This window comes from Xyrauchen texanus, chromosome 31 (genome assembly GCF_025860055.1).
Source record: "Xyrauchen texanus isolate HMW12.3.18 chromosome 31, RBS_HiC_50CHRs, whole genome shotgun sequence".
Taxonomy (NCBI): Eukaryota; Metazoa; Chordata; class Actinopteri; order Cypriniformes; family Catostomidae; genus Xyrauchen; species Xyrauchen texanus.
This window is the reverse complement of record NC_068306.1, coordinates 7,798,100-7,816,118: the sequence shown is the minus strand read 5'-3', so window position 1 is coordinate 7,816,118 and position 18,019 is coordinate 7,798,100. Positions and strand designations below refer to the sequence as shown.

At 40.1% G+C, this 18,019-nt stretch overlaps 1 protein-coding gene across 1 annotated transcript in view; it reads right to left on the bottom strand.

The window, feature by feature from the left end:
• LOC127624793 (terminal uridylyltransferase 4-like) overlaps positions 1–17,741 on the bottom strand; it is a 31,609-nt gene extending 13,868 nt beyond the window's left edge. Inside the window, exons 1-16 of the mRNA XM_052099685.1 lie at positions 17,582–17,741; positions 13,958–14,442; positions 12,680–12,825; positions 10,343–10,459; positions 8,727–8,904; positions 8,060–8,148; positions 7,900–7,951; positions 7,505–7,574; positions 6,699–6,825; positions 6,478–6,597; positions 5,130–5,315; positions 4,879–5,053; positions 3,061–3,569; positions 2,655–2,805; positions 2,407–2,493; positions 1,147–1,250 (exon numbers count right to left, since the gene is read on the bottom strand). Of these exons, the coding sequence (XP_051955645.1) occupies positions 1,147–1,250; positions 2,407–2,493; positions 2,655–2,805; positions 3,061–3,569; positions 4,879–5,053; positions 5,130–5,315; positions 6,478–6,597; positions 6,699–6,825; positions 7,505–7,574; positions 7,900–7,951; positions 8,060–8,148; positions 8,727–8,904; positions 10,343–10,459; positions 12,680–12,825; positions 13,958–14,378 (2,532 nt within the window). The 5' untranslated portion in view covers positions 14,379–14,442; positions 17,582–17,741. The remainder of the gene's footprint in view (positions 1–1,146; positions 1,251–2,406; positions 2,494–2,654; positions 2,806–3,060; positions 3,570–4,878; positions 5,054–5,129; positions 5,316–6,477; positions 6,598–6,698; positions 6,826–7,504; positions 7,575–7,899; positions 7,952–8,059; positions 8,149–8,726; positions 8,905–10,342; positions 10,460–12,679; positions 12,826–13,957; positions 14,443–17,581) is intronic.
• Between the last annotated feature and the right edge of the window lie 278 nt (positions 17,742–18,019).

The window sequence follows — 18,019 nt, the reverse complement described above, 5'->3', positions numbered from 1 at the left end:
TGCAGTCCGTGCAAGCAATGGAAATTGATCTTTGTTAATGCGCCAGTAGTCAAGAGGATTGTCGCGTTCGCGTGATATGAGCGTGAATCGATCGTCTGTGTTTCGCAACTGCTTTTGGGTCCTTGAATAACATGTATCGTGCGAGGAAGGGCACACGGTGGACTTTCTGGTGCCCTCCTAGGGAGTTGGTGCCCTACACAGACTGCGTAGTATGCGTGTAGGGAGCTGCATTACTGCTTTGAAGTATTTCCACACCGCTGACATCGACCTTTGCTTGGTAGCACAGTGATAATGGCTGGATCGATTGGGAGTGAAACCTGAGCACTGAAGGGAGCCAAAACAAATTTTCGGTGGCCGAAATTTCAGTGCATCCCTAATTGTTTACGTCTTATTCTTCTGAAACAGTGAGTGTTTTACCAGTTACAAATTGGCCCCAATAACTTCCAATGCAAGTGCCTCACTGTAACCCAGATTTTTTGCTTTATTTTTTAAAGAAGAGACGAGTCCAAACACATTTGTGTTGGTAAACAACATCATGCCACAAATGCTGTCGATTGAACTTAACTTGTATTGAACCTTTAACAATAAGCAATAATTGTATTTATTTTATGGTGATAACTGATATGATGGTCAATACAATAAATCTATCCTGTTTTGCACATTTACAAAAAAAAAAGTAAAAAACACACATTCTAAATGTACAGTAGAAAAAATGGACAACTGTTTGTTATTATTAGGGGTGGCTGTGCCTCAGGTGGTCGAACGGGGTCGGCCGCTAATCGCAGGGTTAGCGGGTCGATTCCCACATGCCGAAGTGTCCTTGGGCAAGACACTGAACCACAAGTTGCTCCCAATGCTAGGCTAGCGCCTTGCATTGCTGCCATTGCTGTGTGAGAATGTGTGATTGGGACACAGTGTAAAGCGCTTTGGTAACCTCTAAGGTTAAAAAAGCGCTATGTAAGTGCAGACCATTTACCATTATTTAATTCCAATATTGGCCTAACCATACCAATTTTTTAAATGCAAATTAAGATCAATGATATATCATGCCAATAACACACTAAATGTTCCATAAATGTGAAAAAGAGAAGTAAAACAAAAAGAATCAGCAACTTTACAGGGTTAAAATGTCCCCGTGTGCAGTACCTCTGCTGTGTCATGACCTTCCAGTGTCATACAGATGTCCAGGTCGCTGTCACGAAACCCAAAACCATTCTTAGAAGACCCAAAAAGACAGAGTTGAGCCTTATCTAAAGAAAGAGAGAGAGAGAGTGTAACAAACCATCAAGTAGCATGCAAACTACAATTCTATTTGTCAGTAGACAGCCCTTTCTTGGCAAGAATGCAGCAAAAGATAATTAATTTAACCCATGAGTTAATGCATCCCATATCGAGGCGATTAAGGAGATTAAGCAAGTATTATTAAGCTGGTCATGTGATCCTAAAATGGCAGCCCCCATGAGGGGACCCTCACCATGAAAAATAATACAGCATTATAAGGTTACTGTCTCTTGTGAGTGGTCTTGATTTTAATAATTTGTTTTACAATTACAATATTTTTAGGAGTAAAACTTTTTTAATGAGCAAAACAAATTACTGAGTGCACCTTTAAAGGTGATGTGTGTCAATATACTTTCATAGGACCCTATAATTTCCATGATGTGGAAAACACAGACAGAATCACAGAATCCAGTCATAAAAACGGAATTAACTACAAAATGCGGAATGTCAAGGAATTTAACATATTTGGGATGAATTGAATGTATGAGTGCACAATTAATCAAAGTAAAATCATGACACGTCCTAGAATGATGATTTATCATGTAAAAGGCAGACATGTAAATAAATATACAGTCTGCATGTGCTGCATGCTTCATAGTGAATGTGTGAAGCCAGCCGCTCATACACTGATAACACGGCATCATAAAAACCATGCACGTTATGTGTGTAGACGACAAAGAACTGAGCCCTTATTCACTGTGAGGCGACCAGCACATGCAGACTATATATTTATATACATAAATCGTAGCCTCTAAGCACACCAAGCCATGTAGCGAAATGCTAATCTGAAAGTGAGAAGCCGTCATCAGAAACATACAAACTCAAAGTGCTTCTTTTGGGATTTTTTGGGAATATAGGATTCCATAGGGCCCAACTTTCGCCTATTCCAGCTTAATATGCAGAGGCATAGATAAGAAAGCCATTCGTAGCTTGATTTCAAAAAAGCATCAACAGAGTGGCTCTGTGGTGGAAAACTGAAATATTTCAGCACTTTTTTGCTTGGTGGCATAGAAATGACACACTTCAGCTTTAATGAAAATATTTTTTCGATGACCGTTTTTACTTTCATGACAGTTGCCATTAACATTAATAGGTTAGGTGTGGTTGTATGCATGCATGTCACACCATTGTACTCTTTTCTAATGAAGCGCTCCAGACCGGCCAAAATCTGTTCCCTCTTCTGTTGCTCTACAGGAGACGGCAAAAGCTCACCTACAAACACAAAAACATTGCATTTGAATTTTAAGTTAGCACAAATATAAATGTACATTATCCTTTGGCAAAAAAAAGCTCATTTAAAAGGTAGTTTTCTGGCTTGAAGATACACTGGAGTGATGACTATGGAGCGTGGTAAAATACTGTTTGACAATTACGGTAACAGAGCAAGCAGAGGCCGTCCAGGATATCTCTGAAGTGTTCAGTCATGGGCGGCAAAGGTACCAGCTCGATCTTCTTGAAGTCTTCAGGACACTCGTCTTTAAGGTGACCATCTCTCTTGCAGATACTGCACACTACTGTTGGAGGCTGCAAAGCAAAACAACCACTAGAAACTTCACTTCATGTAATTCGAGGAGATAATGTAATGCATTACTTCACAGCATGGGTAAATTCTTCTTATCGTGAATATAATCACAACTATCCATTATGGCATCATGCCGCAGAGCTTAATTAATGAGGTACATAAGACAACATATGCATTGGAGTCATTAGTGTATTCATTGATATGTTGTCATGAATAATTCATTCATGTAACAATATTCATTTAACCAGTGCCGTTACCTTTCCTCCAGTAAAGATCATCCTGTCAAAGATATAGTGCATGTCCTCTGGAGCAATACTGTCCTGCTCAGTCTCATGTTCTTCATGATCCTCCTCTTCGTCACTGTCCATCAGCAGGCCGTTCAGTGTGGAGTGGGACGCGACGGTGGAAGACGAGACCTCATTCTGCATTTCTTTCACCAGAAGATCTGTGATACCTTTTCTTATCAGTTTCTCCTCTTCATCTTCCTCATCATCACTGCTGTCTCCATCGTCGTCCTCCTCGCCATTCTTCTCCACATTCCTACGATTCAGACTGTCAGATTTGGCTGTGTCGTCACGAGCGTGCGGTTGAGCTCTGCTGTGGTGTCTGGGTTTCTTCCTCTGTATTCTGCGGCTGCCGTTCGGTGCGTTCCTGCTCTGAGGACGGGCGAAGTACTTGTACGCCATACGGAAACGCTCCTGTATGTACTCAAACACCATCTGACTGTTCAGACTGCGAGCCACATTCCTCTTCAGCGCAAACGGGTCTGCAACACGCAAACCACAATGTTTGGTTTGGTTCTATGAAAACACTTTTCCTATGGAGCTTAAAGCGGCACGAATCATGTAAATGCAGCTTCACGACGGTTGATGATTGCTATAGCAAAGTGGATAGCGACTATTAATATTGTGGCGGATGAGGGTTTTAGAGATTTTAATGCCCATTGCAATGAAAACGCAAATTACAGGGACTAGACAGGACTGGGAAGAGAAATTAGCCCGGAATTTACATGGCAACTGGCCCAAACGTTTTTGAGCGTTGGTGGGGGGGGTGTTTGGTGTCATTTTCAGCATAACGTGTTGGCTCATTTTAGCTCATCGCGGCCTATTCGGCATGTTTCGCGGCACACATTTATGCATTTGGCAGACGCTTTTATCCAAAGCGACTTACAAGCCCTTATTACAGGGACAATCCCACCGGAGCAACCTGGAGTTAAGTGCCTAACTCAAGGACACAATGGTGGTGGCTGTGGGGATCGAACCAGCAACCTTCTGATTAACAGTTTACCAGTTATGTGGTTTAGACCACTACTTGAATCGACAGAAAGCATTACATGTAATAAAACATAATATACAGGCTGGATGAAATAAACTAAAGAGATAAGATTTAGATTCAAATATTGAAACATAATTTTTCATGTCATTTTACCCCTGTGCAGTATTTTCAAAGTTTTTAAAGCCTTAAAGGAAATAACATATCCCTATTTTATTATATGTTTTCAAGTTAAATATGAATAAACTACTTCTTTAGGTGTATTAAGCACGCACAGAAGAAGTTTGACAATTTGTATGATAATTAACCATAATAATTGTGACAAGCCCTAAAACAATTGCGTTAATCGCTATTATTTATATGACAAGTTATCAATTATTTATCAGCAAAAATGCTATAATCGTGACAGCCCGATATTGGCAAGACTTACCAAAAAGGTTGCATTTGTTAACATTAGCTAGTACAATTTATACTCACAATTTATAACATATACTAATACATATTTTACAATTATAAGTTAACGTATTATGATAACATGAATTAACAATGCATAAATATAAGATGAATAAATATTGAAAAATGTATTTTGTTCATGATACCTAATGCATTAACTAATGTTCACAAATTAAATGATCCTATTGTAAAGTTCTAGCCTCTATTTCTCACTGAAACCTACATGTCTTCAGCTTCGCATGGCCAAGAAAGCAAGTCACTCTGGATTGGAACAAAATAAGAGTAACTAAATTGATAGAAAATACATTTGAGGGACTATTCATATCCATCTGTCCTCCATCATCTCTTACCCTCGATGGCGAGTCTGCGGCGTGGCCAGTGCTTGAGTTCTCGCGACAGCATTTCTCTCAGGCGGATGCTGATGATGTGTTCTTCAAGGGCAAACTCCAGCGTGTAAAATCGCAAGAGCTCCAACCACAGCTGACCTAGAGACGCACTCACCGTCGCTTCCAAAGTCAAACGAGCCTACGGACAAATACACTGTAAGGAAAAGAAACTTCAGGCTTTTCTCCAAAATTCTTTAATAAAATGTAGTAGTCACCTTGCCCGTCATGTGCTGGCCCTTCTTTTCTCTCTTCTCAGTGGGATTTTTGGGTTCCGGTTTGGTTCTGCCCTCTCCTCGGCCCTCACCTGGAGGAACAGGTCTGTGCTCCCACCCCACAAACAGATTCGACTCCATTCCCGTTAGATGATACTCATCCACACGCATCACCTCGAAGCCCTCAATCTACCACACAGGCAACCATATAAAAAACATCAACTTTGCATAAACTATTGATGTGCATCGCAAAAAGAGGGGGAATTCTACAAAATCCATATAGGATGAGATTAGAAACTCCTACACATATGAATGGGAGAACTCATAATGCTAAATATGGTGGATGTAGGAATGGAAGTCCCACCATATCAGCTAAAAGAGCCAATCATCTTTTCAATAGAAACATTTCCCGGACAAGCCTGACAGAAAAAAGTGCAATTTATGATGCCATTTTTCACCAACCAAGGTCACTCTACATATCTCAATGGAAATGCTCCTTTGTTTAATCTATATGCAATCACTGCAGTAATCTTTACTGCATTAAGAATTGGAAAATGTTCAGAAAGCTGCATTTCATACTACAGTGGCCCAAAACGATGCCTTAATAGCCATTTGCCTATTGGTTAACATTTTTCCCGTTGACTTCGGCTGAAAAGGAAAGTCTTTAGATTTAAAATAAAGACTACAAAGTTGAACATTTTGCTTAGTTGCTGCTGACGTATCCAAGGCCCCAGAAACACGTAAGGGACCATGTTCAGTCAGTCGTTTGTTATTGTAAAATAAACCCCAAAGGGTGACGATCATGACTGTACATTATCCTACTTATAAATAAATACATGGAAATAAAATGTTGATTTGCATTGAAATTATGTAATTATTGTGTAATTATGCAATTCGACCTCTGGTATGTTTCAGCATTCTGTTGGGTGTTAATTTTGTGAAAATGACTGCCAGACTGTTCATTGTCCTGCTAAGTGATCCGAGAAGTAGGAGAGTTTACTCGCAATACCTGGATGAGCGGTCTGGTATGTCTTAGTCACCAAATGTGCTGTTGTTCCTCAGAAATATCAGACCACTAGATGGTGCCATTGACCCTTTAGCATTGTGTATTACAAAGACCCATGTAATATTGATCAATAATATCATGGCTTATCGATATGATGGCATAATATCATGATATGTTGTTAGCCAATCATATCCTGATTTAAAAAATCAAGTCCTGTCCTACACAATGTCCTGTTGAATTAATATGTTCCACTTGAAAATAAACAGTCTTTTTGACCATGAAGCCAAAAAACTCCATCTGAATAAGAATTTGAGTCATTAAAACGACTAAAACAATCATTCTTACCCAGGATCCGAGATAAACAGGCAGGACGGGTTTCTCCCTCTGTTGCAGGAAGAAGATGACCATCAGAGAGAGGGAATAGGACGGGATTCCTCCCTCCGCCTGACAGTCAATATGGCACAGCTACAAATAACACATGTACACTCATTAGATGAGATGTATGCAATAATGAGAATCAGCTACAATAAGAAAGCTGTGATCGTATGCGTGCTGGTGATTCATACATTGGCCCAGTAACGGAAGGCGAGCACCAGAGGCACCAGTCTCGGTTCCAGTCTGGCCAAAGCTGCGAGGTGATTAGTGGTGAGGCACGCAACATCATTTCCCGCACTCACTTTACACATCAAACCGCTGTAGAGACAAAGAACACTTCAAATTGGGTTTCAAAGATTATTTTAATGTGTTAATATTAGAGCTGTCAACCGCTTAAAATTTGCATTCGAATTACACGACGTGCCAATAAATGCATTAAATTAATCGCAAATCTTAATATTTACAGAGAGGCCCCAAATAAAAGATTATTTAATAATTAACATAATTATAAATATAATATATGAATGTTATACAATTCAAATAGGCCACATCACATAATCTACATACGTGGCAAGCAGCAGTAAAGTAAAAGCATTTAGACGATACAAAAAGTGGCGTAAAAGACAAAACAAAATGTCTTATTTCCATATCTTTGAACATAGTCACATTTTGGCCAAGTTCCATCTGCACTATTATTAATTATTGGCTCTGTACTCATGCGTCAGACTTTGGTTGCACCGCGTTTCAGTATTTTTCAGCGTCTCTAGTCATGAGCGCTGTGTTTTTAGGATGCTTGAATTACTCCAATGGTAGGAAAGTTCCTTAGAACCAAATTTCAGTATGGGTCGGAGGCATGATTAATTGCGTTATTGTTCAATATAATTAAATCGCAGAAATTTAACGCGTTAAATCGACAGCCCTAGTTCATTTTCTTGCAGTACATTTGTTGCTCTATCAGCTTACATATGTTCATTTTATTGTAGATAATAAAACTGACCTTGCCACATCTCTGCAGAAGACAACAGGAACTTTGGCGTGAAAGTCAGACTCCACCTCGACGAACTTCACTGGAAACAAAAGTGAAACTAGAGTTAATCTGAGCTCTCGAAACAAGTATTTTGTGCATCTGAGAGCTGCTAGTAAAAGCACCCAATATCTATGATGCATATATGTAGGACCAGTCAGACATCCATATCTTACAAAACTTCTGATTTACAGATTTGTGATAAAAGCATTGAAATTAATTGCGGACACAAAAATACATTTTGCCTATAGGTTTGATGACTTTGCTATCATTCTAAAATGTGGGAAAAAAATAGCGCTAATAAAGAATGAGTAGGTATGGCCCAACTTTTGACTGGTGGTGCTCGTGAGGAACAAAGTCAAACCAACCGCTGTTTTTTAAGATCTCCAGCACCTGGATCAACACATCAGGCTGAGTCATCTGCAGAACATAAATGTTTATTTAATGGTCCATAATACATGGTCAATAAATTCGTTTATTCGCATTCACTGGTGCAGCAAAGCTCCATATGCATATGTTAGCACTCACAGTTGAAGGATAAGACACATCGATGTTGACGTCACTCGTTTTGAAGGCGAAGCGGGTGAAGCAGGATCCGTACAGACGCAGAGAGCACGCTACATCAGAGAAAGACAGAGAGAACATTAAGAAAGAATATTTTTAACAGCCCCTGTCAAACAAAAGGACAACACTTGGGGATGGATGCAAGACGCTTAAAGGGCTCAAATGTTTTTATTGAGGACAAAGTTGCGTTTTAGAGGTACCGGGTCGACAACTTTTGAGGAAGAATGAATTACTGGATTTGCCAAGTTAGTGGCATCCAATCATTTTTATATGTTCTCTTTGTTTCGGTCAAATAAGCAGTACTATTGGATGTATAGAAATTCGACATGCAAAGTCTTCATACCTTTCAATTTCATTTTCAACGTTGCCGGCATTATTAATCTCATCATTGAAAATTTGCACAAAGAACGATAACGGTAAGTAACTGACTCTGCTCTTAAAAAGCACTTAGAAACCCACCTAACTGTGATTTGTTGATTTGCATGCCAATCAAAACATTACATGTCAAATGACATGTCTAAGTGGGCAGTTCTCGGCCAGAAAAAGCTGCAATGTGCGCCAGACTGCCCGCTGATAGTCAAAATCGGAGTATGTGAGACTAATGCAGCCAGAAAATCAGATTTTATCATACCTGAGAGCTGACTGCGTATAATGTCCTCCATTCGGGACACCACGGCCTGCCTCAGCTGAAAATCTTCCTCTGAAATACCGTGCACCTTTGCAGCCTCCAGCACAGCGTAGTCTAGCGCCCTCAACTGGGCAAGAGAGGGAGGAGGCAGCGCTCGCAACTCGTTCTCTTCCTGCTTTTCCTGCGGAGAGACACATCCAACATAAACAAGTTGCTCATATATAGAAATATAGCTATTTGCAGATAAATAGCAACATAAAGTGAACTGCTTTGTGAATGTCCCTTTAAACCTTGGCTATGCTCAGAATGGAATACAAGCTTAATTCTTACTGTAGACTTTGCAGTATATGTGTACTGTTTTTAAAAACTATAGAAAATAAGAAGATAGGCATTGTAAAGTAAGTGAAATCAGCATTAATGCCAAATATACAACTGTACATGCTATCTTGACGTCATATGACCTCATATTACCATGCAAATACTATACATACTACATACTGCAGCTATAGTTATGGCACTTTCCGCTGCACGTTACGGTTACAACTCTACTCGCTTTACTTTTCTGAGCTTGACTTCCACTGCAGTTTAGTGCCACCTCAACGTGGGTACGATTGTAGGCTGATTGTCATAGTTGCGCTGCCTCTACTGCCATGACATCATCTTAATCACCACACAAACTCACCAAAACAATAACTTGACCGCTAGCTGTTAGCTACTAGCTCATTGTGCTGCATAAAGCAGTTGTTGCATGGTGATTTTACACAAGTGTAACAGTTAAATTGGCCTGGTTGTTTTAGAAGCTTCCAGTAGCAGGTCAGCTAAATAAAGTGAAGCTTTCCAGCAGAGTATCGAGTTAACATAAGAAAATGTACCATCATCCATCAGGGCGCTCTCCCTCCCATTGCTCGCTGGTGTAGATAGCATCCATTTGGTCGAAACACTTCCACTTTTCCTTGATGGTTCTGTTGTCACTTAAGTATTTTTAACTTTTCCGTACACTGTTGGTTGGTCCGGTGGTAGCCGTGTGCGGCCAACAGCTGAGACACTTCCTGAGAGACTTTATTGTTTTGCTCATCGCTAACGAGTGGACCGTCTGCACCTCGTTTATTGACCATGGTGTGGTTTTGCGCACAGCCATTTCTTTTTTCACAATTCAATTAGTTGCATGAACAAATGATACTGTTATCGCTGTTGCTAACTTTAAAACTAGCGGGTTGATGTCGCGTCTCTGAAATCCAGTGATGCTGGTAGTGACGATTGTCCCTGACCAATCAGTGATCTGCAGAATCTTGACATCACATTTAGTATCGGCTCGGCTCGCTTGGAATCTCGACCGAGGTGGTACTAAAAAAGTACCAGGTACTATCCACAGTGGAAAACCCCAAAAAAGCGAGCAGAGTTGAGTTGTACCGCGCAGTGGAAATGCCCCAATAGTAATCCATTTCAGAAATAGCCCTAGCAAGAAGCATACATAGACAGCATTTTTGCAATATAAATGCATATATGTCGCAAAACATTGGTGTCTATGTAGAGAGCTCACTAGGTTGTAAGACTTTGACATTGTGAACACACAGGAACAAGCTTCATATACAACACTAGAAGAAAAAAGCTTCACTCACCATGATGTTCTTCTTGTGCCGTTTCTCTTTAATGTGCTTGTGAGCACCCTGGATGTTCTCCACGTGGACCGAACACAGTTTGCATAGATACTGAAAATTTGGGTACTCAGGAGATTGCTGTTGATATACACAGAGACAGAGGAACCAATCACAATGAGTGGCATCTGTTCACAGACAGAGAAATCAAGAAACCCTTAACGACTCATTAACAGGGTTTTGTTTGATTCTGATTAAATTAATGACCTGATATTCGCCTTCATTCAAAAGCAAAGTCAACATGCAATTATAGAAGGTAAAATAGTCTGATATACTCATGCAAATAGCTTGATCAAAGTTTGAGTAATACACAAAGGCGGTACAATTTGCAAATGTAAACTAATCGGAATTACATCAGATGATTAAATTAAGTTTTTGTTTGGCACAGAGTGAATCCTAAACATGCTACCAAAAATCCACTTGAATTATCCAGTTGCATTATTTTTTTAAAAACACATTTTTGTTGCCAATCCAAGCTTATATAGCTGGATAACTTGCCAAATCAGATTTAATCGCAACATGCAACTCTTAGGCTACATTCACACCGCAGCTGAATGTGACCCAACTCTGATTTTCTTCTCAACTAGGATTTGTTTTTGTAAAGTCGTTCACATTATATTTTGGTCTCGTTAACTGACCTACATGCGTATAACACTCCCTGGTCATGCATATCAAACTCTGGCATATTCAATATTATAATATGAATAATATAGTAAATTGCATTTAAAAATGAAATTCGCAGTTTTGTTTGTACGCGGATATGGCACTTAAATCATATCTAATAATACGTATTGGCAAAAGACCGTCTTGATGGATAAAGAACTTTTAAATAATTTGTTTTCATATAAAGCAATTTAATATACCAGAGTGAAATATTACTTAAAGGAACAGTAAACAAAAAAGAAAATTCTCTCATCATTTACTTTACCCTCATGCCATCCTAGAATTGTATGGTTTCCTTTCTTCTGCAGAACACAATGTTTTTTAGACGAATATCTCAGCCCTGTAGGTCCATACAATGCAAGTGAATGGTGACCAGACATTTGTAGCACCAAAAATTACATAAAGGAAACATAGAAGTAATCCATAAGACTCCAGTGTTTAATCCATGTCTTCAGAAGTGATATGATCGGTGTGGGTGAGAAAAAGATCAATATTTAAGTCTTTTATACTGTAAATCTCCACTTTTACATTCACGTTCAGATTTGAAAGTGAATTAAATAAGCACCACATGTGACTTTCAGATGTAAGAGTGAAAGTGGAGATTTAGAGTAAAAAGGACTTAAACATTGATCGGTTACTCACTCACACCTATCATATCACTTCTGAAAATATAGATTTCACCACTGGAGTCATGTGGGTTAATTTTATGCTCATTTCATGTGATTTTTTGAGATACAAAGTTCTGGTCACCATTCACTTGCATTGTAAGGACCTAAAGAGCTGAAAGATTCTTCTAAAAATCTTAATTTGTGCTCAGCAGAAGAAAGAAAGGCATACACATCTGGGATGGCATGAGGGGGAGTAAATGATGAGAATTTTTATTTTTGGGTGAATTATTCCTTTAAGGAGCGAAACAACCCATAAAATCAAAGAGCATAAAATAAACGAAATTCATAGTACTTTGAGGACTTCGCAGTACTTCCTATTTAACCATTTTGACAAGATATCTTTAGTATTGGTTGAATTTGAATTAGGGATATCCAGATCAGATTTTTTGGCCCCAATCCAATATTTAAATATCTGCATAGTCCCGATCGGATACTTGTATTTGCCTAGATAATAGAGCTGCAGACTGTTATTTTGTTTGTTTACAAAAATAACTAAGTAAACAAAGTAACTAAAAGATGTCTTCAGCTTAATGCATTTAACTTAGTGCAGCTAGCATTTTATAAAACTCACATATATAATCAACTTTTACTTAGAATGGCGTAATAGCTTATTTTAACATTCAGGTACAAAATACATCACAAATCCACTGAGTTCTGTATGGATGAATATAATCTTACATATGCCATTGTGACATACTGAAAACCAGTAAAAACCGGCATATTCATCTCATTCACATCATGTCTGAAAGTTTAAATTTGCGAATGCTTATAATTGCCAACAACTCACCCGCCATAGGCCACTCTGTCATGCTTCAAGGGCTGAGAAAGCACTCATTCATTAGAGGAGCAGTGTATGTGTGATTGCCTGCATGCTGCCCTAAATCTAGGCACGATCGGCCGATCACGGATTTAAGATGAATACTGGCCGGATCGGGACATCACTAGTTTGAATGCATCAGTTATGCGTTACCTTGAGCAGCCGGTGTATGTAATCTCTCTGCAGTCTCTCCTCAGCCTGTTTGAGGCCCAACTGCTGGTCAGAGGTCAAGTTTCCCAACTCCATGACCTCTGTGACCTCAGCTGTGGGCTTGCCTCTTTGTCTACCGGCATCCACACCTGTGATTTAAAGGAACAGACATACACACACAAACAAAAAACAGATCATTAAAACAGAGTGCCTACCAAAAAAGCCACAATACAAAAGCTTGACAATTTATTTTTCCAAAATAAACGAGCAATTTCATGTCCTAGGGTGAATTTTTATTCCTATCAATTTTGCTGTATGAAGGTCTCATTAAACTTTTCACCAGGCCTTAATCATTTATTACTGAGTCAGTTAGACCGTTGTGAGACAGGGTAGTTTTACTCTACTGATGATGTGTTGTTGCAATTGTTATCCTGCGCAGTACGAGAGAGCCCAGTTTGGCCAGGGATAGCCTGCCCGTGAGGGCCCAGCGAGGAGAGCTGTTTGAGACGGGGCTGGGGCTTGGCCGGATGAGTGCCGCCCCTCTCCGATCATGCACTGCACGTTTGTGGAGAACCTGGTGCTAAATGACTTGTAGATGACCTGATATTGATAGCTGGCCCACGAGGGCCTGGCGAGGAGAGCCGTTTGACAAGGTGCCGCGGTGTGGCCATTTGAGTGCCGCCCCTCTCCCATCATGCACTGCACGTTTGTGGAGAACCTGGCGCTAAATGACTTGTAGATGACCTGATATTGATAGCCGGCCCATGAGGGCCTAGCGAGGACAGCTGTTCAAGATGGGGCCGGGGCATGGCCGGATGAGTGCCGCCCCTCTCCCATCATGCACTGCACGTTTGTGGAGAACCTGGTGCTAAATTACTTGTGGGCCGGCTATCGATATCAGGTCATCTACGAGGGCCCGGCGAGGAGAGCCGTTCGAAAAGAGGCTGCACTGCGGCCGTTTGAGAGCCGCCCCTCTCCCATCATGCACTGCACGTTTGTGGAGAACCTGGTACTAAATGACTCATAGATGACCTGATATTGATAGACGGCTCAATTGGAGATTTATTTATGTGTATTCCAGAAGATACAAAGTTTTAGCAAGGAAATTAGCCTTAGCAAGACAAAAGGAGCTGGCCATTGTATTTCAAAACTTGTAATTTTCATCAGTGTCAATTTGGGTTTCAAATATATTTACTAATATAATGAATATTAGCTCATTAATAGCCCGGGCCGATACATATTCTCGAATAAAAACTAAAGAGTCAGTCTGTATTTTCTCACCAGGTGTCTTGTCTTTAGTTGTGATGGTGCTGTTTTCCGTTGAGGTCTCCTCGTGTGTGTTGGGCAACGATGTTGTTCCTGCATCCTTAACCGGCCCGCTGCCTCTGCCTGGAGTTTTGCTCTCCTGGGCTTGCTGACGGGCTTCGCTCAACTGGGCTTGGGTCTTTCCTTTCCCCCTCTCCCCAGAGTTGGTCCTGCCAGTCAACCTACGAGCTTTAGCCTTCTCCGGCTCCTGAGGGCTGCCAGTGCGGGTCCGGCCACTGCCACGGCTGCCCTGCAGGTCTTCTTTCACCCGGGGGATGCCGTCCTTGCTTCGGCTTGGGGCCTTAGGGTTCTCCCTCTGGGTTTTGGAGGACGAAGTGTTGCCCCTGTTCGAGCGGGAAGGTTTGACCACCTTCACAGGGCTCTTTGGGTCCTCCATGCCACTCTGCTTCTCTCCGAACTAGATTGAAAAAAAGGCCCAAAGGGCTTTGGGTTGAAGATATCTGGAAAGGAAATGGGGCAGAATCAGAGTCAGGATATCTCAGAATGTTTATCCATGAAAAGTTTCTCATTGGAGAGTGAAAGTTAAAAATGGTCATTTCACACACATTGTATTGTAGGATACAGTCATATATCTATTGTGCTCAATGCTCACTCAATATCTCAGCTCTGTAGGTCCATTCAATGCAAGTGGATGGTGACCAAATATTTGAAGCTCCAAAAGCAAACAAACGCAGCATAAAAGTAATCCATTCAATGCCATAGTTTAATCCATGCCTTCTAAAGCGATCAAATCGGTTTTGAATGAGAACAGTCCAAATATTAATTAAATTTTCACTATAGACTTTGACATCAGTAGTCTTTGCGCTCATGATTTCAAGCTTGATTACACTTCCTAGCGCCATCTATCGCTCTGCGCATGCGTCAAGCACTAAGAAGCGTAAACAAGTTTGAAATCATGATCGAGCCGTCGAGTCTGTTCTCATCATAAAATGATTCGATCTATTCAGAAGACATGGATTACATTTATGCCTCCTTTATATACATTTCGGAGCTTCAAATATTTGGTCACCATTCACTTGCAATGTGAGGACCTACAGAGCTGTAATAGTCTTCTAAAAATCTTCAGTTTTGTTCTGCAGATGAAAGAAAATCATACACATCTGGGATAGCATGAGAGTGAGTGAATGATGAGGACATTTTCAGTTTTGGGTGAACTATCCTTTCAAGTAAAAGTAGATGGTCAACCAGGTTGACTGAAATTGCACCAGTCTGATTTTGCGACGTTGGCCTAAAGGCCAAAGAATCCTTCGGTTTTATGATTCGAGTACAGACAGAATAGTTTGGGAAAAACAAAGTATAGCTGAGCCTATAATTTTCAGTCGCAGTGCAGTTTTTCTAGAAGACAGGCTGAAGGCAAATTAAATATTTCAATAATCCAAGTATGATAAACAACAGAATTTAAACTCTGCCCTGTGTGATGCTTTATTTGTTCAATCTGGCAACCGTGAGCATGTGAGCGAGCTCTCCACTGCGAAAATGTGCAAAATACAGCCGGAAAACGGTCGAAGTTTAGCGATAGGTTGACGTGTACCCCTCCCCTTCACCCCTTTAAAAACGGTCAAGACAACAGTTCAAGAAAATCTTTTAACATTTTAAAAAAAGAGAAAAAAAACGGAAGATATTGGACTTGTGTTTTAGGACATTTTCGGTGACTTTATAAAACAATACAACACTTTTATGTGTAGAACTACACTCTTAAGCCACCGTTTAAGCATTTTGCATTGACTAAACCTCCATTACTTACTCCAACCAACTTCATAAAATACTATAACAGATGGCAAGAGGTCATATTATGGTCATGCATATCCTTCAGTATAGAATACAGAATGTACACATAACCAATTACACTTTATCACCTGTATATATATCGCTTTAAATCATAATTGAGTGGTTATAATGGTTTCTTTTACTAGTCTCGTGTTGACTGTGTTCATAGAATGAGCCAGAAAGCATATCGTTTAATAAAACATGCAGCGGAGCACATGACAGCTGCGACAAACATATCAAAATACAAGAGACTGCTCGGAAAATATAGACAAACCAAATATTTCCGTCATTATTTCTTTATTTACTACAAGTTCATAAAATCTAAATGTAATTTTGATGCTTTATACAGAGATTATAAGACTAATATCTTACTATGCAAAAGTCCCTTTCAATACATTTGAAATAAACAAATGAGAATCCATCAATATGTTCTGAAATATGCACAATTGAAACGCTGCACGCAGAAGCCTGCTATAGACAAGTCAATGGGATTTTACAGCATTAAATAGGTATGTGCGGTAACTCTCGTGCATGTGACAAATGTTTGGACCCAACCATCCCCCATGGATTTTACTTTATTTTTTAAATCAACCGCCATGTTCAAGTCAAGACGTACCAGCACACAGTAAAGCGATGGATACATTGGGCTTTAACAGACCTGCATAATGTGACTGCAGCGCGGCTTCGTCCTGCAAACACGTTAATCTGACACTGACCTCCTTTTTTCACGTATTTGATTACACACTGTCATGTTTACTAGGACAGACAGATGAAGACTGAAGCGGTGCATGTAAACATAAAATACTGACTGAAAAGTGTGCAGTGCATTTACGATAATGCACACTTTAAATACTAAGGGGGATTATTATATGATAAGCATTTCAACACAGCGGTGTACTTCAATAAGTACAGCAAGTGTGCTCTATGGTATACTTCACATTGTTGGCAAATGTAGGCGGTCATCCAAGTATTCTATGCATTCACCAAATTATACTGTGTACAGAATACATACAACAATAGTAAGAATAGTATACAGTAGGTACTATTACATTGCAAACATAGCATGCATTAAAGCATACTTGCTATATGAATACATTATAACACAGGGGCATAGATTCCAGGTGGGATGGGGGGAGGTAACCCCCACCCCAATAATCAAAACAAGCAAGTACAACCTCCCAATGCTCAAGGCAAATCTACGCCCATGTCGTAAAAGCATTAAAGCAAAACCAGAGAAATAAAGGTGCATCATACAAGCTAAATTTATAATACTCACTACATTTAATAAAGTTACGGAAATAGGCACTGTGTATAAATGAGACATTCCCATTAAAAAGATAGTAAAACAGGGAATAGTGGAAACTGTGCATAAGTTTGACACAGTTGAGTTTTGACTTCTGTGGAAATGTGCATCAGTTCACCTGGTCCTAATGACCTGCAGGCCCCAAACCCCAAACTACAGTAACACAGGGACTACAGCTATAAATATATACAGGCCCAAATAACAATTAGGACACTTTCTTTGTGTGTGTTTGCTCTAATGCAACACCCAGCCAGACTAGATTGCCTGTTTATGATTTCCTGATATGACTAAACAGCCCATGTAACCTTGCAATGATAATACGTGGATAATACGTCACCGGTACGGTTACATATCGCTTTATTTGTAGACAGGATACATTTACATGGTGGTTAAGTAAATATTCAACTGTCTAGCTTTCTGAAAAATCACAACTTTTGTGTATATGTTTGGAGTCAATTCGCGCGATTCGCTACAAAGACTACTGCTCTTTGTTTACTTTTCTTCCTTACCTAGATTCACTAGTGTGCAGTAAATGGGCACATAAGGAGCTGGGTCTGTGCGCGGTGTCGGCTAAACGCCATTGATCTCGGGGCTGATGATGTTGCTGTTACTGTTGTTGTTGTTGTTTTCGGCCCTGCTCGAGACAGCGAACGCACGCGCCATCTTAAGTCGCTCGCGCGAGGTATTGTGGGGGCCGCGTCAGCGCTGAAAAGGCGGAGGAAAACGCGAAATTGCACTGGAGATCGACGCGTCACTTCAAGGCGTCAGACTGACAGGGTCGTGCCTGTAGGGGCGCGCGGTGGCTCACTAAACACAAACAAAATAAAAACATTGTGACGTTACAAAATAAAATAAAATGTTTCCTTGATGAATACGAAATTTATTTTAAATAAAAACAAACAAATATTACAATATTAACATTATATAATAGCATGCAGTAATTATAT